At 48.3% G+C, this 23911-nt stretch overlaps 1 protein-coding gene across 1 annotated transcript in view; it reads right to left on the minus strand.

Annotated features, from left to right (window-relative positions):
* Window positions 1-23911, minus strand: part of HTRA1 (HtrA serine peptidase 1) — a 48176-nt gene that overhangs the window by 19441 nt on the left and 4824 nt on the right. The window contains exons 2-3 of the mRNA XM_045568329.1: window positions 4034-4133; window positions 3406-3610 (exon numbers count right to left, since the gene is read on the minus strand). Coding sequence (XP_045424285.1) covers window positions 3406-3610; window positions 4034-4133 — 305 coding nt within the window. The remainder of the gene's footprint in view (window positions 1-3405; window positions 3611-4033; window positions 4134-23911) is intronic.

Consider the following 23911-nt stretch of genomic DNA (forward strand, 5'->3'; position numbering starts at 1 on the left):
TCGCTCCCCCAGCTTGGTGGGGGGCAGCGGAGCCGGCAAGCGGGCTGCTCTGTGCGCCCTCTCCCAGAAGTTCTTCCGGGTCTCACAATTCAGCAGGCCCAGCGCGTGCACACGTGTCTGCTCAGCAGTGAAAAGCTAAACGAGTCCTTTGGTCACAAGCCCAGAAACATCTCTGGCAACTCCAAGCCACTGGAGACGGGAGCGGAGCTCCAAGAATGGGAGAAAAAGCAGACACATTGGGCTCAGAGAGCGAGACCCCAGGCAGCGAGGAGTCTCGGCGGCAGGGGCTACGGCAGCCTCACCCAGGTTGGTCTTTCTGGGGGTGACACCAGCTGCAATCTGCAAATCCAAGAGGAGCCTCTGCTTGTCCACAGAGGTGGGGAAAGAAGTAGATGCCCGAAGGAAACGCTGGTGGCTGCTGCTCCCAGAAAAGGGGGGAGGTGGATGTCAAGTGCACATGAGAGCAGATGTCCACGCTCATTTCCAGTTCAGTAAAAGTGTCAACAATGCCACATGCAGGAAGGACAATGGCAGTCTGCCTCACGGAGAATCCTGCAGGTGGAACTGTGATGCCGGGGGAGGAACTGTGCCTAGATTAGCAGCCACCAGCTTAGTCCCTGGGCCGCTGGGCACGGTGGGCAATCTCACCAGCTTCCCAGGTTATTCCTAAATGGCCCTGGGGGTGGCTGGGCCACGATCTCACACGACAAGGCACCATGTGGGGTGATTTTCCTTCGACAAGCCCAGTTTTGATTGGTTCTGTTCTGCCCTCTCTTGGGTGTTCCTAATCTGTTTCTTCCTTTTCTTGTCCCTAAAATGACACAGGCCAAGGCACGCTCACACCCAGCCACTGCCCACCACACATTTATTCAGTCACGCGCTGGGCGGTGACTCTATGCTCCGATTCCCGAGGTGGCTGGCTCTGCCCAAACTGAGCCTCGTTACAAACTAGACCCTCCCCGCAAATAACCTATCACCAGAGCAAGGGAACAAAGGAGAAAGAGCTGGAAGAGATGTTTTCACTCTGCCTACTTCCAACTACTATCAGCAAAAAAAAAGCAGTTTAGTCAGTGGAAAAACAGTCTTTTGTGTGGGTGCCTGCAATTTAATATCCTTTCATTTCCGATTCCATTTTGAAAAGCCACATCAGGTCAATTTCAAATTTTCAAGCCCCCTTTTTTCAGGCTTGAAACACATGTCAAACAGCACGCTGCTGGCTGAACAGCTAGACTCCCGGGACAGCAAGAGCCACGTCAGACTCACTCCACAAAACTTGTCCACTGAGATCATTCACATCTTGCCGGGACATGTCAGGGATGACACAGGAGACAGCCTCCACCTTGGCTCAGAATCGGCAAAGAATACCCCCCGGCCAGAAGCAGTTGCCCGGTATGCGCCCACACATTCCAAACGCGAAGTTACTCAGAGGGAGCAGCTCACGCAGTGCTCAGCCCGGCGCCCGGCCGCACACAGCCGTGGCCCCCGCTGCGGGCTGCCTTCCAAGGGCTCCATGGGGCTGACAAGTCCCCACGTGTGGCGGCAGCTGTGCTATTCTTGCCGGCCTCCTTCCGGAGAGCCTACCACATCCTGGACACCTTTCTAGCAGAGTGTTCCTAAACAGGGACGTGCCAGCCTTCCCATGGGCTATTTAAGGTCAAGCTGTCCCATTACATCCCTCCGGCAATGGCCGTGGGTTTGGGCACTTGGGCAGCAGCAGCCCGGCCGGCTCAGGGGGGCTGGATGAATGAGGTGTAGCCGTACGACCTCAGACAGGTTAGTGAAATTCTCTGAGCCCCTATTTCTTCCTCTCTAAAATGGGGACAACACTTGCAGATTGGGTGAAAGTCAGAGATGAAGGCGAGGCCCAGCCCAATTATCTTGTAACCAATAAACACATTTTGAAAGATTAGTTGTTGCCAGAAATTCCACGGTAACCTAACAGAAATAACACGCAACTGCAACCTCACTAAAGCCCACACCAGGCACAGAGCCTGTATCTACCCTGGGCCTCTTTGGCCGTGCCTGGCAACAAAGCCACAGAGAGGGTACAGGAACGTTGGGGAAGGAGGAGGGGGGGTGTAAGTGTGTGAGCCGGTGGTTTTCCAAAATGCTGGCTACGAGGGAGCCTGGGCTCAGGCAGCAACTTGGTGCTATTAAAGAAAGAAGACAACGACCCAGAATCCAGAACCCAGAATCCAAAATTCTACTGCCCAATCAGTACATGCAGGGCTGTTTCCAGAAGCCAGTGTTCCTAGTGTGCTGTCCAGTAGCACAAACAGCCTGGACAATGTGCAACCTTGTCTGACCTCACAGCCAACTCCAGGTAAAGGGAGGCAGGCAGAGACCTGGACAAGAGACCCCGCCTGGCTCAGTCTTTCTGGTCTCTTCCTTAGCCAGACACAGGATTCCAACCTACCCTGATTCTTCTCTTCATCTGAAGTCTAGAAAATTGTAAGAATGTGAAGAATCCGGAAAACACAGCTCATTCTTAAGGCACACGCCACACAGCAAACTGAGCCCCTGTAATCAATGTGCCAAGGAATGGGGATTCTTGCTGAGCCTATAAGAACTGTATTTCATTCCAGCCATGTAGACTTTGCTAAACAAATCAACAGAGCAAAGCTGATTGCAAGAAGAATATTTAAAGAGAAAGCATTTTCAAATACAGCATTTCCCAAACTGAGCTCACTCTGTCTCAGTTCTGCCCCTCTCACCTAAAAAAACTTAATGCTCAGATCATTATAATTTAGGCAAATAGTGGTGAGACTACACCCATTTGTAGGCAAGCCTTGTGCACATTAGCATATGAAAGGCTCTGACAAGTTCTATAATGAAGAAATCCATTAGCTTTGTTTTAATTCAAGTTTTCCAAAACTTTTTGAGTATGGAACATTGTTTTAAAACACATCTAATAACCCTGCGAAGCCCCTGATTTGGAAGACTTGCTTTGTATTCAAAGCAGCTGTTTACATGTTAAGTATGGCTCTATCTAAAACCCAATAAATACTGTGTATATTGTGAACAGTTGACCTATCTATGGGGGATGAATAAAAATCTGCAACAACAGTGCCTCAGGATCAGGTAGGGGAGGAAGACTCAGTTTTCATTGCTTACCTACTAATTTCTTTACAAACCTATTAATTTCCTTTATAAGCATTTAAAACACTATTTTATTAATAAAAACTCTCTGATCTGATAGCCTGGCTTCTTAGAAGCATCCCTGAGTCCCTCCCCCTCCCCAACCCCAGGCCACACTCGGCATGGCGTCAGGGCCCCCGTTTGGTGCAGACTTGACTGGTTAGGGCCAGCCTGGCGCACTCCGAGACTCTCATGCCACCACAAAGCTCTGGTGCCTGTGCCATTTCTAGGTTTTACCAAGGTTTTCCCCAGGGGAAGACCGCTCACCTGGTGGTCAATTTTGATAAGTGCAATGTCTGCTTTCTCATCCACATCCTTGATTTTGGCTTCGTAGGTAGCACCGCTCTTCAACTCAACTTTGACCCGGTGCTTATTGGTCACCACGTGGGCATTGGTCACGATCAGTCCATCTTCCGACACGATAAACCCAGACCCACTAGCCACTGGGACTTCGCGTTTAGAAAAAGGAAGCCTGGAATCCAAAGGAATACAGACTTAAGCCCGAAACACCTTAAAATGAACATGTCAACACATGGACTAATTGGTTCTGCAATAATGACACACACCTGGCAATGGTTACTTTATATATTGGGTTTTAACATTTAAAAATCTAAACGTGTTGCCAATTTTTGCATGCATCAAAACATTCCACTTAGAAAATATCCTTTGGGAATCTCTTCAGGGCCAGAGGCTCTTAAAACATCTAGGAGGGTCAAGGAGGTAGATTTATATAGTCAAATGGGAAAACGTTGTAAGGGAGAAATGCTTATCTTAATGTAGGAACATATTCAATGACACTTTAATGTGTCTCAAAAAGAGCTCTGATGATTTGTTAATGGCAGCATTTATTGGTGAAAGCGTCAGAGGTTACAGAAAAAAGAAAGCCTCTCGTTACTTGCGAAACAATTCAATGTGAACCACGGCAGGGGCGATCTTCTCCACCACGTCAGCAATAAAGTTATATTTATGGCGCAAACTGTTCGGATCTTCCTGCCCTGAGAACAAAAGCAAAGAGAAGAGATTTAACGATCCTGGGCTTCGTGCTGTGATCACCTGGAGAAAGGTACGGTCACGGGGAGCCAGAGGGCACACTCGGTCTCTGGAACTCTGGAGGCAGCAAAGGCCCTCCCGGCTCCCAGGGAAGGCAGTGAACTCCAATGAAGACCTCTTAGCCTGGGTGCTTCCTTTCAACACTGTCACCACAAAAATACTGAGCAGAGGCACCAGCAAATACCTCAACCTCCCACCAGCCTTGCCACAAAGCTGGCCACCCAGGGCCACTTTGACATGGCATCACCCTCTGCCTGTGTCCCTTCCCAGAGCGGGCTGGTTCAGTGCCGCACAAGTGGGCTCCAGGGACCAGGGCTGCCCTGCCAGCTGCTCGCTACAAACTGACAGGAAGCTTTTGGAAACCTTTACAGCAATTCCACACAGTAAACTTATTATGCCTTTTGCATCAAAAAATTAAAAATTGGGGCTTGTCCTCAATTGAGGAGTAGATAAAGAAAATGTGGTCTATATATATACACCATGGAATACTACTCAGCCATCAACAAGACTGAAGTAATGCCTTTGCAGCAACTTGGATGGGACTGGAGGCCATTATCCTAAGTGAAGTAACACAGGAATGGAACACCAAATACTGGATGTTCTCACTTGTAAGTGGGAGCTAAGCGTCAGGTACGTGGGGGCATGCATATGGTGGACATTGGACACTCAGAAGCTGGGAGGCTGGGAGGGGGTGAGGGAAGAGAAACTACCTATCAGGTGCAATGTGCACTATTCAGGGGACAAGTACACTAAAAACCTGGACATCACCACTATACAATTCAACCATGTAACCAAAACCACTTGTATCCCTAAATCTATCGAAATAAAACAAAATTGGGATTTATATTTTATGTCATTTTCATTGCATTTTCCTAGTAATTCATTTCTAGCGTATTTTGCAAAAACTGATCCATGATGGATAAAAGGAAAAGAAACCTGTTCCTTCACAGATGGCCTAGGATGCACTGGCGTATCCGTCTCACTTCTCAATCCCCATTACAGCTCGGCAGGATTTGCATCTGGAGTTTGCAGTTTAAAAGGAAACCACTGACCTGCAGACAGGCCACTTATTTACCAAAGGGCTTGTGTGCCCACCCCAACACATACACACATGTTCACACGTACACACAGAGGCACATGTGCACACAAACATACATACATTCATGTGTGCTCACACTCATGAGTATGCACACACATACACATTCACATGCATATACACCGACACACACATATACTCACACAACACATGTACATACACTCACACACACACACACACACACACACACACACACACACACACACACACGCTTCCCTCACCAGGAGTGGGGCAGCCATTCCCCAGGCTCTCGGCTGTAAGTAAAAGCTGTGAGACTTCCAAGCCCTCCTGTGACCCATCACAGCTGCACAGCCACACTCCCTGGTGGCACCAGAGCATCTGTGGATTGTTTCCTCTGTCCCTGCCTTGCTGTGCCACCAGGGACTGCAGTAACCCAACTCAGTACCATGGGGCACGGGGACATCTCAAGGGCCAGCCTGCCTCTCCCGAGCTGTCCTTCTCAGAAGTGGGAGAGCACCTGTGGACAAAGCCCCACTCTGTCCTGGCTCCTGAGTGCTACAGCATCTTACCTCTTTGCATAGCTTGATTTTGTAAGGTGCACAGAAAGATCTGCAACTACTAGGGAAAATAAACTAATTTAACACAGTCACGATAGCATCATTTTATTTTTGTTTTCGAAACCCTTTCACATGCTACCTGATCTTATTTTTTTTCCTACCTACCTGTGGAATAGGAAAATCAGGTACTGTTCCCATATTATATTGGGGGAAACAGAGGCTCACTGACTTTAAGCAACTTCTCCATGGACATTAATTTTTTTTAATAGAGTGTAAATAACAGGTAAATCTGGGCAAGCCGTCCCAAGCCCACATTTTCACTAAATCTACAACTTTTCCACATTAATACTGGCCCTATGAGGACCTGCTCCCCCGGCAGGTAGCTGTTATTAATTGGGCGCACTTCAACAGGAGACGGAAGTGAGGGCTGGAAACTCCCGAACACAGAGCCTGGCGAACATCACCAGTGACAGTGACAGCTGTAAACAAACGCATCTGGGCTTCCTTGGACCAGCTTCCTGGGGTGAGGCCAAGAGCAGGTTTAACTCCGGCAAGGCCAGCAAGCCCAGAGAGAGCGTGGTGTTTCCGAGACCTTCACGAGGATGATGATGACCAGCGTCTCGCCACCAAGGATCAGTAACTCACTTCCTCTTTTTGGTTTCCCAGATTAGGTGTGGGAGAATTTGCCCACATGGGGTGAAAATGAACACAGGGTTTTCTGGCTAAAATGAGAAGCAGTTGTCTTCTCCCACGGACCAGAGAAAGTGGCTCTGGGGTTTGTCCACCAAGAAAACAACACGGGAGCTTGGGGAGGGTCTGGCTTGGGCACTAGAAGGACCAGCTCCATCCTTGGGCCACCGAGTAGCCTCCATTTCCTCATCTGTACAATGGGATGCTGCTTCTAGAATGAGCTTCCAAGTCTGTTCCAACTCCAACATTCTGTGATCTAATCCTACTCTCTCCCTCTCACCCGACACTGTAGCAAGGTAAGGAGCACGTGGAATCTGAGATCGGGCCCAGGACTCTCCACATTCAGCAGACGAGCGAGCAGAAAGGAAGAGCAGAGGGAGGATGGGCCACAGAGAAAAGGCCAACTGACAAGGCTTCATTGTGCAGCTGAGATGAAAAGGCAACCACTGACCTCGGTTACCATCTCCGGGTGGACTGGCGGCAACAGGGAAATTAAACAGAGCAGAAACAATCAAACCTAAGGACCAGCCACTCACTGTTGAAAATGGACAAAACGTCAACCCAAAGAAGAAGAAATGTTTGGTTTGTCCAAACGCAATTTCAGAATGAGGAATAGCAGTGTCTCTAAAAGCAGCTTGGCTCAGTGTTAGATTCCTGTTCCGCTTAAAAGGCTCATCCCTCCAACTAGAGGGGGCTGCCGCCGCCTGATGGTCTCTCTGGCTGGCCCCGTTTGCTCTGATGTCCACTGCTGGTCAACGCCTTCCTCCCGGAGTGGTCAACCTGGGTGGAGAATCCCCAGAGACGGGCCCAGGCTGGCTCTGGCACAGCCCACTCTCTGAGGGATACAGAGGGACATAGGACAGGTGTCCAGGCCACTCAGCATGGGGACAATGCTGGGCACAGGCTCTGGCCTCAGATGGACCAGAGTGTGACGTTCAGCCTGGTGCTCACTAGCTGTGTGGTCTTAGATATGTCACCTGACTCCTCCAAGCCTTAGCCCCTTGTCCATAAAATGCGATGATAAAAGCACCTACTTCAATGTGTTTTCTTTGCTGATCTCGTGAGCATGTTTGTACTGTATATGAACAACTTGATCAAGCCATGGCATACAATTTAAATAGAAAAACAAAATCCCAAAGGATTGGCCACGTGCTGCTCAGGGCAGCTCTGCACAGGTGTGAACACTTCACACACCATGGAGGTAAAGGGACAGGTGGAGGTGACTGCAGACCCACCCACCCACCCGGGCTCCTCCTAACAGTGTCGCCGTGGGCACCACTGTGGAGGCACGATCAGGGAGAGCCTGTGTGGCAGGCTGGTTTTCCTGGCCTTAACCTGTACCTCTGTTCCCAGCTTACAGGGCTACCTCACGGCCACTGAAGAAGGGAGCAGGGGCAGGGGCAGCAGGCAATCTAGCCTGAACCGCAGCCCAGCTGAGCTCTCAACCCGAGGACACAACCAACCAGAAGGCAGCAAATATAATGCCCCTGGGAGGCAAGGACCTCACATCCTCCCTGCGCTGGTCCCATAGGCCAGAACCCAGGCAGCAAACGGCAACGAGGACGAAAAGCCCTGTGCAAGGTCAAGGCCTGGCCCTAGTAACTGCTCCGTTACTGTACAGACAGCTGGAGTTGGCTGCAGTTCAATGACGCCCCACACAATGAGGCACGAGAAAGAAAGAAAAGGCAGGGAGATTGGAAAGGAAAACGTAAAACTGTCTTCATTTGCAGATGATATATATGATGGTCTATATAGAAAACTCTTAGGAATCTACAAATACACTACTAAAATAAGTGAGTTTATAAATTCACAGGATAACAGGTCAATATACACAATCATTTGTATTTCTATGTATTAGCAACAATTTAAAAATTTTAAATATCAATTATAACAGCACTAAAAATATCAAATATTTAGGGAAATATTTTACAAAGTATGTGCAAGCCTTGTACACTGGAAGCTACAGAACACTGTCCTAATGAGGAAGACCTAAAGAAATGGAGAGATGTACCATACTTGTAGATGAGGAGACTCACTATTGTTAAGCTACGAATTCTCCCCAAATTGACCTCTAAACATATTCCCAGTGAAAAATCCCAGCAGGATTTTTTGTACAAATTGATAAGCTATTTCGCAAAGGTATGTGGAAAGCAAAAAGCCTAGAATATCCAAAATAATTCTGTAGAAAAAAAAAAGTGAATGATTTATGCAACACTATGTGATTTCATTTTTAAACAGAAAAATTCTGAATAACTACACTTAGTAGAATGATGAGTTACAACAATTCACAGAGATAGATCTTTCCACTTTATCTAATAAATATTTATCATTAATGATTTTTAATACAACAAAGAGCCCATGAAGAGCAGCCAACATTTCCTGTAACTTTATGAGTTTAAAAATTGCCAGGATTCAATCCCAAGATAACAAATGACTCATCTCTTCTCTGTATAAACTACTAGTCAAGCACAACTTCATAAATGTTCCTTGGAGCACATCATCCCTGGGGTTTTACAACTAATACTTCTTACCTACTTCCAGCAACTTCCTTCTAGGAGGAAGGAGAGAGACACACAATGTCGATAAGGTTTTTTTGGTTTTTTTTTGAGACAGAGTCTCACTCTGTTGCCTGGACTAGAGTGCCGTGGCGTCAGCCTTGCTCACAGCAACCTCAGACTCCTGGGTTCAAGCAATCCTCCTGCCTCAGCCTCTCGAGTAGCTGGGACTATAGGCACGCGCCACCATGCCCGGCTAATTTTTCTATATATATTTTTAGCTGTCCGTATCATTTCTTTCTATTTTTAGTAGAGACGGGGTCTTGCTCTTGCTCAGGCTGGTCTTGAACTCCTGAGCTCAAGCGATCCACCCACCTCTGCCTCCCAGAGTGCTAGGATTACAGGCGTGAGCCACCGCACCCGGCCTGTTGATAAGTTTTAATAATTATTGTCCATTATATGGAATTTACCAAAAATAGCAAGGTGTCAGGTTAAGCATTTGACATAATTACCATATTCAAGAAAATTTGTTGCAGTGAGAATGAAAATCACTGTCAGGGGAGTACGAACCAAAGGATGGATTTTTATACGTGTTTCTCATAAAGAATATGCACAAAATTGAATATGTACTTTAAATACATCCAAATGTGTGTTTCTTTCATCTTTAAGGCAAAAATGCCATGTAAAGATCAGATCTGAGGCAAGAAGAAGATCTCACAGTCTGCCCCAAGGCACCCCAAAATGTCACAGCAAACTCACAGGATATTTCGTTTTCTGGGGAAATACTCGATATCTGCTGCACACCTTGTAAACCAGCTCTGAATAGTTCCCAGTTTCAAAATCAGATCTCACTACATTCCTCTGGGTGAGTCCTTGTCCTAGTGAAGCTGGATTTCTGGCGGTTGCTGTGATAAAAAGAAAATACCACAAAAATCAATGTGGAACTGGAAACAGGGGTGGCGGTGCCCAGTCTGATTCCAAGATTGGAAAGGTCGTGTGACACCCAACAGGCGCACACGTCCCACTCATGAGTAATTGTGCTTATTGAATAATTAAATTAAAATGTCATTTTTTTTTGTTCTTTTTTTTTTCAATGCCTGTGTTGCAAGGACACAAATACTTACTAAACTTTTGGACCCAACTACTTGATAAATTAACCTATTGGGTAATGTTTTGGCTTACGGGGTACCAAGAAAAAATTGCTGCAACACTAAGGGTGCCACCAACCATGAAAGTTTGAGAACCTCTGCCTGACGTCCCTTGGGCTCTCTGCAGTGGCCAATTCTGAATCCCTGCGCAGGTGCAATAATCCAGAGCAAAGGTGGATTTACCTACAGAGAAGGCCAAAAAGCTTCGGCTTAGAGCCTTCCCTGCGCACTGCCAGGGGCCTTGGCAAAGCGTTGTCAAGCGCTTTTAGAGAATTTGTAGAAGTAGTTCAGCTGCAGCTGGTAGAGGCCACAGGCTCCTGCCCTCTGTCACACACCTGTCCGGCCAGGGTGGCTGCAGGCATTTAGAGATGCAGCTAAGGGGAGAGTAAAACTGGGGAATCATTTTGTTTGGGTTCAATGAGATATATCTGTGTGCTCTGAAGTTACTTCCACGTCCAGGTCAGTTGCTGTATCTGTCCTGGCACAGACAGGGTTTCCAGGGTCACCCTCTTGCCCACCCCACCAGCTCCCCTGGTACAGGCCAGAGGTTGTACAGAGGACAGCACATATGTGGGCAGGGGACAAATACGCCAGAAGAAAGATTGAATTGATCATCATCATCATAATAAAATAAAAATAATAAAAATGATAATAAATCATTCTATTTTCTCTCCAGGAAATATTACTAAATCATTGTCACATGAAAAGGTGAACAAAGAGTCCATGGCCAGAAACTACAGCGGGGGAAAGTATTCTAAAGGTGAAGGTGTATCTGGCAGTTAATTTTAAAAACATCCTATTTTTCTGGATTTTGTGATGGTTGTGGTATTTGTCCACTTTCTGAAGCTTGTAATTTGGGGCAGCTTTTTTTTCAATCTAAATAAATAATCATTTCATACCTAAGGTTATAACCATAATTTTGAGTTACAGGTTTCAGATCCCATAAAACCTGGACCTGCCAGTGGGAAGAAGGTACCAATTCCTGCCCAGGGAGCAGGGCCCACTCCCTCCTTGCCACCTGAGCCACGCCGGCAGGTCACACTGCCTCGGCCTGCCAGCCAGTGGGACCCTCAGTCACCGACACCCTGTGGCCAGCAGGAGAGGGCTCCGCTTCAGAGGGACTATGGCAGCCCTCCCTGGCCATCCCAGGAGACTCTGAGGCTGGCCCCTTCCCCGCAGTCCTCCCTGCGTACGATCAGAGATGCTCTGCCCTGTTCTTGACACTGTCCCATGTCCCTTCTCCCTGCAGAGCTGTCTGCCCTCTCCCACCCTGTCAGGCAACTCTGGTTCACAAACTCAATTGTCAGGGATGGACGGGAATGCTGAATTGAACTCCAACCACTATATGTTCCCGGGGGTCCACCAGGCTAAGAAAGGTCACAGATTGTGGCTCCTAGTTAATGCCACAGCATCTGCAGAGCCAGACCTGCCCTCTGTCCCCTGCAGCTGTGTGACTTCAGGTAGTGGCTGTCCCTGCTCAAGCCTCAGTCTCCCCTTCTGTAACATGAGATAACACCACAAGTGCAATAATACACACAAAGACTCAACCCACGTCCCGCCCTCCAGGCCAAGCCCTCCTGGGCTGTCATTCCCCAGCTCCCAGCCCAGCCCCTGGTCGACCCTCCCCAGTGCATTTCAACACCTCCAAGTGGCTCCTCTCACACTTCTGAAGATTCTAAGAATCCCATTCTACATTCTAATGCAGGCAGGTCTGGCCTGTTTTCTGTGTCTCCCCATAACTGACGATGCTACTGTGTGGGTGCGTGAACTTCCTGCAGGACCCCGTGGGCATCTCCATCTGGCCCACAGCGCCCTACATCACGTGACTCTGAGTCCCCAAGTCTTCTCCCAGGACTCCTCAGCACACACTCGCAGCCCTGCAGACCTCTCCCCCAGCTTCCAAAATCCTACATTCCACCCCATCCTCTGGCATTCACACTATTTTCCTTCCTTCCTGGAATACTCCATTCTCCTCCCCTATAGCTAGTCAAATCCCACCCAACCTTCAATGCTGGCAATAATAGCATAACACCAATAAGAATAATGATAGTCCTTATTTATTACAGAGCATTACTGTGTGTCAAGCACAAGGCTAGGCACAGATGTTATCTCTAATTACTCCTGCAAGCCTGCAGGCTAGATCTTATCCCCAGTCTTTAGAAAGATGAAAAATCAGAGGACTGGAGACATAAGGCACATTGCTTGCCCAAAGCCTCAGCGCTGGCAAGTGGCTGAGGCAAGAGGCTGCCCCGTCTGTCTGGCGCCCAAGCTGGGCTCTGCATCTGCAGCCTCCTGGTCCCTGCCCTCTCTGCCAGCCTCCAGCCCCCTGCAGCTCACACAACTGTGGGAACATGCTTCACACTTCAGGGCTGGGAGACCAGGGCCAGGATGCAGGATTAACAGCCCAGCCTTCCCTTCCAGCAAGAACAATCCCGCCTTCCAATTTCTCAGTAGAGCTGATCAGGAAAGCTAATTTGGAAAACAGAACGCTGTGTATTCGAGGGAAAAGAAATGAATCCTCCTTTATTCGCAGGGAACAGCATGTTCCCAAAATTCAAATCAGTTGCAAGAGTGAATTGATCAAATAAATCAATCGCATTTTAATGCACTGTCCTACATTCAGGACCGGCTAAATAATTTTCTTTCAGAGCCCAGTGCAAAATGAAAATGCAGAGCCCCTTCTTCAAAACTTACTAAGAATCTCAAGACAGCAACAGCAGAGCATTCAAACAGGTGCAGGACCCTTCCAAACACAGGCACTGTGTGTGACTGACTGCACAGATCCATGCCCATGGGGCCACCGGGCTTGCATTTCAAATTCACTTGACTTAAAACCCCAAATCCAGAGTAAGTACCAAAAAGTATCTCAGGAGCTGCTCGGGTGCTGCCTGAGATGCTGCCTGACTCTCGGGAGCCCACGGGCCATCTGCAGGAGCTGACGCAGTGCCCCACCTGGAGGGAGGCCAGGCGCCCACCCGCAGTGGTCCGCAGTGCCGGGGACAGAGCACACCCCACCCGAGGCAGGCGGCCCCAGGCAAGCCCTCCACGCTGAAGATTCCTCAACCGTACAATAACGGGCTCAACCAGGCGGCTTCTGAGGTCCCTGCTGGCTCTCAGATCATTTGTGATTTTTTCACCGAGTTTCTTCAACTTTAAATACCAGCAAAGATATTCATACTTTAAAGACTACAAATAAGAACGCAGCCTGGTACCAATCATCCAGGAGGACGGAGGAGACATGAAGAAAGAAACTCAGCCAGAAACATGGCTGGATTCGGCCAGGGTCTGCTCACCAGGAATGAGCTGAAGGACAGACAGGGCAGCAGTCAAGAGCAGGTCACCCTCCTCCCTTCCAGCCTCCCTTCCTTCTGCAACGTGGCCCGGGCATTAGTGACAAGAGCAATACGAGCTCTCTCCAAAGCAAGGGCATGAAATGCACAGTGGTCACTAATTAAGGCCAACGGAAAGCTCGTTCCCGTCCTCCCTGGAAGGGCCAGGAAGCCACCTCCTGACCATCTGATGATGAGAAGTAACCGCCCGTGACTGCTGCCTGGGGGGTATATGCTGGAGGCCCTCCTCTTCTTCATCTTTGCCAGGGGTCCCAGGGCCGTGTTTCGCATTTCCCTGGCACTCCTTTCAGCCCGTAGCCTGGCTAGATTAAAAGTCACTGCAAAGAGGCTACTTGCTGGATAAATAAATCCAGACCCAAATCCAGACGGGACCCTCAGGTGGAAATGGCAGTCCCGACACCACATCTGCTCTGTTCCACACACAGCTCAGCGCCCTTATAGAGAGGTGGGGTCAGGGCTGGATCTGATGCCCACCTGTCCTCCAACCTTCCTCCGCTGCCCAGCATCCCACTGTCCCGGCAGGAGGTCCCCCGCACTTCTGGCGGGGCAGGGGCACAATGACAGAGAGACAAAGCAGAGCAGAGAAAATTTGAGGACTGTGGGCCCAGGTCAGTGACACCGAGTGCCTGCAACTGGCCAGCCACGGGGCGGGGGGGGGGGGAACGGCAGGGAGGACCTGGGACGTTGGTCTTTAGGCTGAATGTGGGGTCCCCACTCCAGACCTTCCATGTCAGGATTGGAATCTGGCTCCACCCCTTCTAGCCAAGCACAGGCACCTGGGGCCCAAGTCGGACACCTGTCCCAGGTGTGGGTAGGCATGTTGAGACAGGACCTGGAGGCAGGTGGTTAGCTACCCTGATCCTGCACAGCCAGGGAGAGGTGCAGGTCCACGTTCAGGGAGGGCAAGGGGGATAATTTTTCCCTAAGAAAACTCCGTTTGTGAGGTTTCTTGCTGAAATTAAGAACACCCGTGAGAAGCACAAGTGGGGAGGAAGAGAGGCCGGTACCTGCATCTAGAGGAGCCAAGAACTGCAGGGAAATTGCATGCTGCCACCTCTCCCAGCGACTTGGACTGTGTTCGTCCCGAGGGTCAGGAGAGAAATCAACTGGTTCCTGATGGCTCATGAGGGATAAAGCGAAAAGGGATGCGGCCCCCTATTTACGAGAGGTTGCCAGGGGGAAAGAAAAAAAACTCACAACCCAGGGAATGCAGCAAAGATGCCCCGAAAGACTCATTTTCTCCATGTTTTCAGTTTGAGTGGCTGCATTCTGTCTGCCTCACTCCATTAAATTCCAAGGAACCTAGTCCGGCAACGCCTCCAGCCCAACGTCTGGCTCAGCGCTGGTCCAGGGCATGGAGGCAGCAGAAACAGAAGCGAGACCTTGCACATTCCAGGAAACCAGACCCCCATTCTAATCACTGCTGCAGCTGCAAATTCCAGGGCACTGGGGGCATGGGTGCAGGGGCCTACACAATTGGGCTCCTTGGAACCCTGCAGAGAAAATGCACAGGGAAGACAGAGGCATGGCCTTGTGGCCAGGGCACCCCGCTGAGGTTTAAAGTAAACCTGAAAATTCTGTGCAGGTCAGGGGCACCATCTGCAAGTCTAAGGAAGGACAAAACGGGAAAGACGCAGTCCTTGGTGTCAAACTTCCCATGGCCAATGGCCCTCAGACCTGCTCTTATTACAATACACTGAACTCACAAGCAGTCATTACTGTTTTTTTAAAAAGGTTAAAAATTGAATGATGGATGACCACACTTTCTTTCGGTCTTTTGCATAGAAATAAAGAAATGTAATTCAGGAGCGTTTCATGTGACCTCTTTCTTTCCTTTTAATGAATAAAGGAGGAAGAGGCGGTAGAGCCGGGAGCCTGGCCTTGATTTCCAGCCCACATTGGCACTTCCAAGCGCTGGCAGCCCCTCTCTTTCCGGTACAGTCTCCCAGACGGCTCCGAGTGGGAAAAGCTCACCCTACGCCAGACCTCAAGCTGCTAACTCAGCCGGGGCGTCCTTGTGCTCTGAGCAGTAACTGTTTGCAGGGACTGGGCCAAGGCTGCAGCTGATGGGGCCTGGAAAAGATTGTGGCAGGTGAAGTGAAGGCGGGAGATTCACCCAAACAAGTCGAAGACAGTCTCTCTCAAATAGAGCGAATTGGGAATGAGCTTTTAGGGGGCACCTGGCCAGCTGGCTGCGAACCCCTAACTGTGCTGTCTGTCACAAGCACAGCCTGGTTCTGTAGCTTTGGGGGGGGGGAGGTACCTTTTCCAGAACAATGTGTCTATGTCTAAAGGTGCCTGTCACTGAAAAAAATCCTTTCTTGCACACCCGTGGTGAATGCCTGGGTTTGGTCTGTTGCGTTGCATTTGATAGTCTTTTCTGACCTATCTTATGTATTAGAAAAAAAGTTTCCAATCAATTCCACCGCACAATTTTTTTTTTTCCAGAAGTCTCCTGAAGGCTCAACATGATGTGTCTATTATTATCTTCGGGGAAACAGCTGACTGCTCAGTTCACAAAAACACTATTAACTTTCCTCTCGATAAGCATCTGGCTCCGGTCCTGACCTTCGCAGATTTCTCGGCCAGGCTGTCTTCCTGCTCCGACTCCTCTGGTTGTTATGTCTGGAGCTGCCGGGGCAGCTCAGCCTCCCGGGCCCTCCGGCCTCCAGCAGCGGCCTGGACCCCTGGTCGAGGAGGAGGGTCTGGGGCTTCGGGAAGGTGGAGGCAGAGCCGAGGGAGGGAGGTGAGGGTGCCAGGTGAGGGTGCTTCCTGGGCGGTACCCAGCACCTGGTGCTGATGAACTGCCATTCTCGAGGTATGAGGAGGAGAAGGAGAGGAACTTGTTAAAGCTGAGACAGACGCCAGAAGGAAACTTTGGCTCAAGTAAGCAGTGAAAAGTGGCCCCCCAAACCCAAGACAAGCCACGACCCCTTTCTGGGCCTCAGTTACCTCACTGGTAAGATGAGCGGGGAGGCTAGACCGTTTCCGACATCCTTTCCAGCTCCCAGAAAAGTCATATGGTTTAATAAATCTGATGCATGTCCTGTCGTTTTCCTTTCAGTGTGTAATTCCCATCCGTATAGAATATTCTCATTTTAACACCGGCTTCCTGAGTCATGTGGCTCAGTTTCTTCCAACAGAACCAACCAGGATCACCTCAGCAGTTAGACTTGCAAAGTGACTTTCTGGGCTGGGGTTAGGATTCCCCATCACCGAGAGAAGAAAAAATAAAAGTCTGGTCTTCCTACAACCATACAAAGGGATATTTTTCATCCATAAAATGGAAGGAAGTACCGAGACATGCTACAATGTGCGTGAACCTTGAAAATATCATGCTAAGTGGCAGAAACCAGTCACATACTGTTTCATTCCATTTATACGAAATGTCCAGAATAGGCAAAAATCATAGGAACAGAAAATAGATTGGTTTTTGCCTGGGGCTGGGCAGAGGGGAAGTATGGGGTAGCTAATGGGTACTGGGTTTCCTTTTAGGGTGATGAAAATCTTCCAGAATTAGTGGTGATAGGAGCACAGTTGTGAATATATAAAAACACTAAATTGTATACTTTAAAACGGTAAATTTTATAGTATGTGAATTATATCTCAATAAAACTATAAAAAAAGAAAAAGAATAATGCCACTTGTTTCTTTTTACTTTCTAATGTGACTACTAGAAAACTGAATTTTATATGTGGCTCCTGCTATCCTTCTGTCCATGTGTATAAAACATTTGAATAAATATGTTCTTTACTTTTCAAAACAAACACAAACAATCTGGCCTCCTGCATCCTGGACAGAGCTGGCGTCTGGGAGCCCCAGAGCAGTGAGCCTTGGGCTGGGCGTCCGGAGACTCAAGTTCTCTATCACGTCCTGGCTTGTGTCCCTGGGCCTTCACGTCCCCCTACTGGTCCCAGGTTCCTCGCCTAAGACACGAGTGTTGGACCAGATGATCTGACAACCACACAAGCCCCTCCAGGTGAGACAGTCTGTGATCACGACTCACCCCATGCCTAGGTAAACCACTTTTAAAGTGGTCATTCTACCCCAAACATTGCTCAACTCTTAGGACCAATCAACCTGAGAATAAAAGTCACTTCTAACACTGACAAGGTAATCTATAATACCAACTGGGAAGAATGGCCGCTTTGGTACCATCCTCTTCCATTTTTCCTGAGCAATTTCTTATGGGGGAATTTTTTTTTTTTTTGGTCTCTCACTGACTTAACAGATTGAAATTCTATAGCTGATTCCAACAAATATTGCTACAACTCTTCTGGAAAATAATTTCACAATATATACCAAGGACCATTAAAAATCCCATATCCTTCTATCCAGTTATTGTAATCCTAGATACAGAAATAACTGTGAACATGAAAATGTTCATCTCATATCACCTTATTCCAGCCAGAATGGCCTTTATTTAAAAAGTCCAAAAACAATAGATGCTGATGTAGATGCAGAGAGAAAGGAACACTTATACACTGTTGGTGGGCCTGCAAATTCGTACCACCTCTATGGAAAACAGTATGGAGAGTGCTTAAAGAACTAAAAGTCGACCTACCATTTGATTCAGCAATCCCACTACTGGATTTTTACCCAAAAGAAATCAAAAAGGTACCTGAACTCGAATGTTTATTGCAGCATAATTCACAATTGCAAAGATATGGAATCAACCCAAGTGCCCATCAATTCATACGTAGATTAACAAAATGTGATATATGTATACCCTGGAGTACTACTCAGCCATAAAAAAGGATGAATTAATGCCTTTTGCAGCAATTTGGATGGAACTGGAGACCATTATCCTAAGTGAAGCATCTAGAGAACAGAAAACCAAACATCACATGCTCTCACTACTAAATTGGAACTAAGTGATGAGCACACATGCGCACAGAGGGAAGTAAAATTCAGCGGAAATCAATGGGGGCGGGGGAGGGGGCAGGCAAAGACCTAACTAATGGGTACAATGAACAGTATCTGGGTGACAGGCACTCTTATAACCATGACTCAAGTATTATATAAGTAATTCATGCAACCAAAATTATTTGTACTCCATAATACTTTGAAATAAAAAAAAGGAAATGTTCATCTCAGTATTGTCTGCAATAGCAACCATGGCTCAAATGGACATGAATAAGGGGACAGTTAACCACATGGTGTTCATGCTTGGGACAGAAAAGATGGTAATAGGGAAACCATGAATTGTTTTACTCTTTTATTTATTTTTGATGTGATTAAATTATATTTATAACTTTAAAAACTAAGATAGTAAAATATGAAATCAAATGTATAAATTCATTTTTCAAGATGTCTAAACAGTATGGAAAAAAGAAACTAAGAAGAGCCTTTATGCTCAGAAAGGGGAAACCTGGTATATTTGCCCCAAAGAAAAGACAACCACAGCTTAAACACACTGAAGCATCTCAGCCCTGATTCATTGGCGTGTCCACCATGATATTTATGCTGTTTTTTTTTCCCTTCAGCAAATGCACTATAATTACCACTCAAGGGCATTTATTTGTCCTTATAACTCGTAAGCAGGGAAATCAGTCATCCCATGGATGGCTTTTTAGTCATCTTCCAACCCAAGGAGATTATTTTGGTGAGAAAAAGTTTTCTTCAATATTATTTTGAAAAAAAAAAAAAAAGGCTAAGTGAAAGCACCCCCTGTTTCTCCAGCCGCACAGAAAAATCCTGAGCATGGACCCTGGCCTCTCCCAAACACCTGACTGCTCCCGCAGGAGGATGCACATGAGATGCGAGGGCTCAGCAGCTCCTCCCTGGGCCTCGGGACAAACAGACTCCACACTGGCCCCCACTGATGAGCTGTACAGCTGTGACAGTCATGTGGCCTTGGGTGCCTCAGTTTCCCCATCTGTAAAGTGAAGGGCTTGGCTATAGGACCTGCAGGGGCCTTCCACCCTCAGGCTCCATACTCTGGGATTCTGTTCCCCCTACAAGTCAGCTGGCGGCTTTGGCGTCTCTGCCATCTCCGCAGTGAGGGTGGTGTCCTCGTGCACCAGATCCAAGAAACGTGAAAACAGGGAGTTGACGTGGTTAGAGACAGGCATGGAAGGTGAGAGCACAATGATGTTTTGCAGAGAATAGGGGTACAAGGCTGGCCAATGACGGGTTCCAAGGGAACAGACTGTAGATGGGACGTATTACAGCACCCCACAGCCGGAAGATATCCACGCACACGGGTCCTTCCCAGACCGCCTCAAATCCTTGCCCCTCCTCCTACTTGGAGGGGCTTTTCCTGCATGGGTTTCTTCCAGTGAGGGCGGAACCACATTTCTCAGAACGAAAAATATCAAACTGGTGGAGAAATGTCAGGCTGGGTTCTAAGAAACCTCAGCTCAGGCCATGTCTTGACCAGAAGACATTAAACAGAAACTCAGCCCGGGAAGAACCCGGGAACGCAGGCCACGGCCCGCCCAGCGGGAGCGTGTCCCTTCCACGGTGCAGGCGCAGGGATGGCTGTTCGCTGCGTGCTATGACTGGGATGCTGGTGTTTTGCACCAAAGTGCTCTGCCCTTGGAGATGACGGTAATGAACCTTGCCTCTGGCCTTACTGAAACAGAGGATCGATTTCCTGAAAATTCAGTCACTTTGGCACAGAGCCACCACATCTTAGTGGGGCAAGAGGACTCGCCTAGAGGAAACCCACGCCTTGACCCCCGTGGGCACGTTACCCTTTCCATCCTCCCAGCTCTACTATTCTCGGTGCTAGTTCTACCAGGAGTCCTGGAAGAATCCGGATTTGCCAACTAGAGGTCCCACTCTCTCGCAACTTCCGTGCCTTAGGACTCTCAGTTGACGAAGCTCCTTCATCCCCATGATCTCATCTGGCCCTCACCGTACCCTGCTGATGACTCCTGGGCAGCATCCCTGTCCTCGTGTTGCAGGTGAGGAACCTGAGGCTGAGGGAGTTAGTAACTCATCCAATAGGCCCAACTGGGGCTAGAACCCAGGTTTTCTAACCCTGGTGGTCCATGCTGGAGACAGTCATTCAGTGTTTCAGAATAGACCCGGGAGACCTCACATCTCTCTTTCAGACCAGCAGGCAGAACACCAGGCAGGAGAGAGCTGACCTGAACACTCCCCGACTAGACCTAACTGGCGTTTATAGAACACTCCATCCAACAGTAGCGGAATACATATTTTTTTCAAGCCCACACGGAAGGTTCCCCAAGTCAGACCACATTCTAGACCAGAAAATATACTCTAAAAATTATACAAAGTATGTTCTCAGACCACAACGGAATTAAACTAGAAACTAGTAACAGAAAGATAGCTGGAAAATCCCTCAAATATTTGAAGATGAAACAACAGGCTTCTCAATAGCACTTGAGTCAAAGAAGTCTCAAAAATAGTTTGGGAGGGAGACTTGCTTGGGTTCAAATCCCGGCTCTGCCTCCTCCTACCAGCTGGCCTTGGACAAGCTATAATTAGCCTCTCGGAGCCTCATCTGTTTTCTCAGCTAGGTAGCAGGGATGATGCCGCCTCCTGCCCAGGTGGCCATGAGAAAAGAAGCAGGCAAGGCCTGTAACACAATTGGCACAGTGCCCAGCTCCCAGTGAGTGACCGGTGGCAGTAGCTCTTTGGGTCATTGTTCTGTTTGCTGACACTTCCCACCACCCTAACTGTCCTGGAGAACGCAATACCCCTGCAGTCCAGGTAGCTTACTCTGTGCCAGAGAAAGGCAGGTGTGGCTGCTAAACGCTGAGCCTGCCCTCCCCGTGCCCAGTTGGCAGCCCTCTGCCTGGGCGGCCTCAGCTGGCAGAACTCTCTGTGTCCACCCTCCCCACTAATCAGTGACTGCCACTGAGCATACTGGCACCAAAGAGAGAGCTCTTCTTAGTCAGGGTGTGAGATGACTCAAGTCTCAGATATCGGGTAAAATCTTACCCAAGGCTATGTGAAAGGGAATTATACTGCAAATCTCACCACACTTTGAGGAAAAAGCAGCTCATCACACAGGCCTACCATCTTCTTCTCAGGATTTCATTGCACAACTAATGCAAAAGATGTTCCCGAGGTTTGAAAATATTGCACAAGGCTCTGACTCATTAAGACAGGGGTTATTCAAATTTGGAAATTGTAAGAAATTCCAGCTGCAGCAATATGCCCTCAGAGACTTTTGTGTGCACAAGGAGACATGATTATCCCATTACAAGGGACCAGCTGCTGTCACACAATGCTGTGGAGAACGCTTTGTATGAAATATGCTTACTCGACAATTTGTCCTAGAATCTAAAATAACAGGGTATCCTTAGACTCCTAAACCATGTTTTCCCCTTCAGATGTGACAAATCTTTCCTTGTGAGGAATTCCCAGAACCTGGAAACCAAACCAAGCATGGTTCAAGAAGGTCCCAAGGCTTCTATAAACAGCCACCTCCCGGGTGTCACAGACTCCAAGGAGGGTTAACGAGATGATACTCAGGCAGTCCAGACACTGGGCTCTTCACTTAAGAGAAGTCACATGCTCATCAGATGAGACAGGCAAGGCAGTTTCAGGCCCCTCTGCCCAAAGAGCCTTTTCCAACATATTAACTGGCAAATTCCAAGTCCCCCTCCCAGACACAAGTCACACATTGCCCTCCTTCTCTAGGAAGCCTCCTTACCCACCCACCGACCTCATCCCCAAGGAGATGAGAGCGTTCCAGCACTCTTCCCACTGACCTGACTCCCTCCTCAGTGCCCCGATGCCGATGATGGTGATGGTGACAGCTAATACCCACTGGATTCCAGAGATGCATCAGGCACAGCGCTGAGCACTCCATATACGGAGGTCCTTTCATCCTGCGACAACCCTAAGAGCTACATATGGAGATAGTATTATTTCTGTTATTGTTTTACTGATGAGGAAACTGATACTAAGAGATTAAGTCACCTACAAGAAGCCACACATCTAGAAAGCAGTGACTTGACTCCAGAAGCCCAGCCCTCAAGCTGGGCATCACATGACCTACCACAAGCACCTTGAGCTCCAGGGCCACCAAGCCTCACTCACCTCCGAGTCCCTACACTTGGTATACTTCTGAGCACAGAGTAGGCGTTCAACAAATGCTCTGAATGAATTTAGGAATGGCGCACGTCACTGATTCCAAAACCTGAACTGTGCACCCTCCCGGCAGTGACAGACACACCTCTTCACTGCCACTGATTTCTGTCCTGAGGCGTGTTGTCCTGACTAATGTCCCTCCACGATTCTACACACACGTCACTGGGCAATGCTGAATTCTTCCAACTTCCAAGACACCTCCAAGAGCCTTTTGGAAAAACATTTGGAATGGCTGCATTTCTCGGGGTCTCTGTTAATAGCATGTTTCCCTCCCTTCCTTCCTTTCAATGGCAGAGAAGTCGGAGAAGGAAGAGATGAAACGGCTCAGGGTGCATCTCACTCTAGGAGTCCTGGAAGCAGCCCAGCCTCGGGGACCCAGGGAAGGGGCAAGGGACAGGAGGCTCACTGAAGCTCATCTCTTAGGGGTGGGCTTGTTATCCCCTGGCCTCCCAGGGACTTTCAGCCACCGGTACAAAGCCGAAGTACAAGGCAGTCAGGCTGGCTAACCCTTAGAGAAGCCAACTCAGCCTTTAAAACAGGAATGAGGTGACCACAGCCTCCTCAGAGACTGGTTTTCTTGCAAGAATCACAGACCATTCTAGTTAGAAGGGACCTCAGCGATCATGTGGTCCAATCCCTTCATTGCTGAAGCTCCGAGAGGTCGGGGCAGGGGCTCACCTGGTCAGGTAACAGCCCAGGAAGGGCCAGAGCCTGCTGTCAACCCTCCCACCCCTCCGCCCCAGCTGGCCTTCCAAGGAAATCTCAACCACTGCCAAGCCTGATTTCTTCTTCAAATTAAGCCTGACCAGCGCTATTTATTTACTAGAAATATAAGCTCATGGAAAGTTTGAATTCTGAATCCAAGGCACAAAACTCGTCCAGGATCACACAACTCCAACAGACTCAGAATCCAGCCCCATGGCGTGGAGGCTGTCAGGCCTCCAAACACAGTTAGCTCATGGGTCCTGCCATAATGGCTCACTGAATACTGTTATTTTAAGTTCTAATGTAACTTATTTACAGCTCTCCTGGATGCAATGAACTAACTCAAACACTTGGTTTCCGATCCTGTTAACTTCCTAATTTTATGAAACCTTAATATGTTAACTCTTCAGCAAAACCAACACTAAAAGAAGACAGCCAACCAGAGCGAGCAAAGCCTTATAAACTGCTTGAAAGACCTTACTGTTTCCAAGTTTCAAATGACTAAAACCTGGAGACTCACAACTGTTTCCATCAACTCTTGCCCTAAGATGAAGCTCAGGTCCACAGCATACTTATTTTTTTAAGTGACAAAAGGTGTATTTGACTTGCCAATAGTGGAAATTACTCTCTAGCAAATGCCATTCCTTAA

Source organism: Lemur catta, chromosome 14, assembly GCF_020740605.2.
Source record: "Lemur catta isolate mLemCat1 chromosome 14, mLemCat1.pri, whole genome shotgun sequence".
NCBI lineage: Eukaryota > Metazoa > Chordata > Mammalia > Primates > Lemuridae > Lemur > Lemur catta.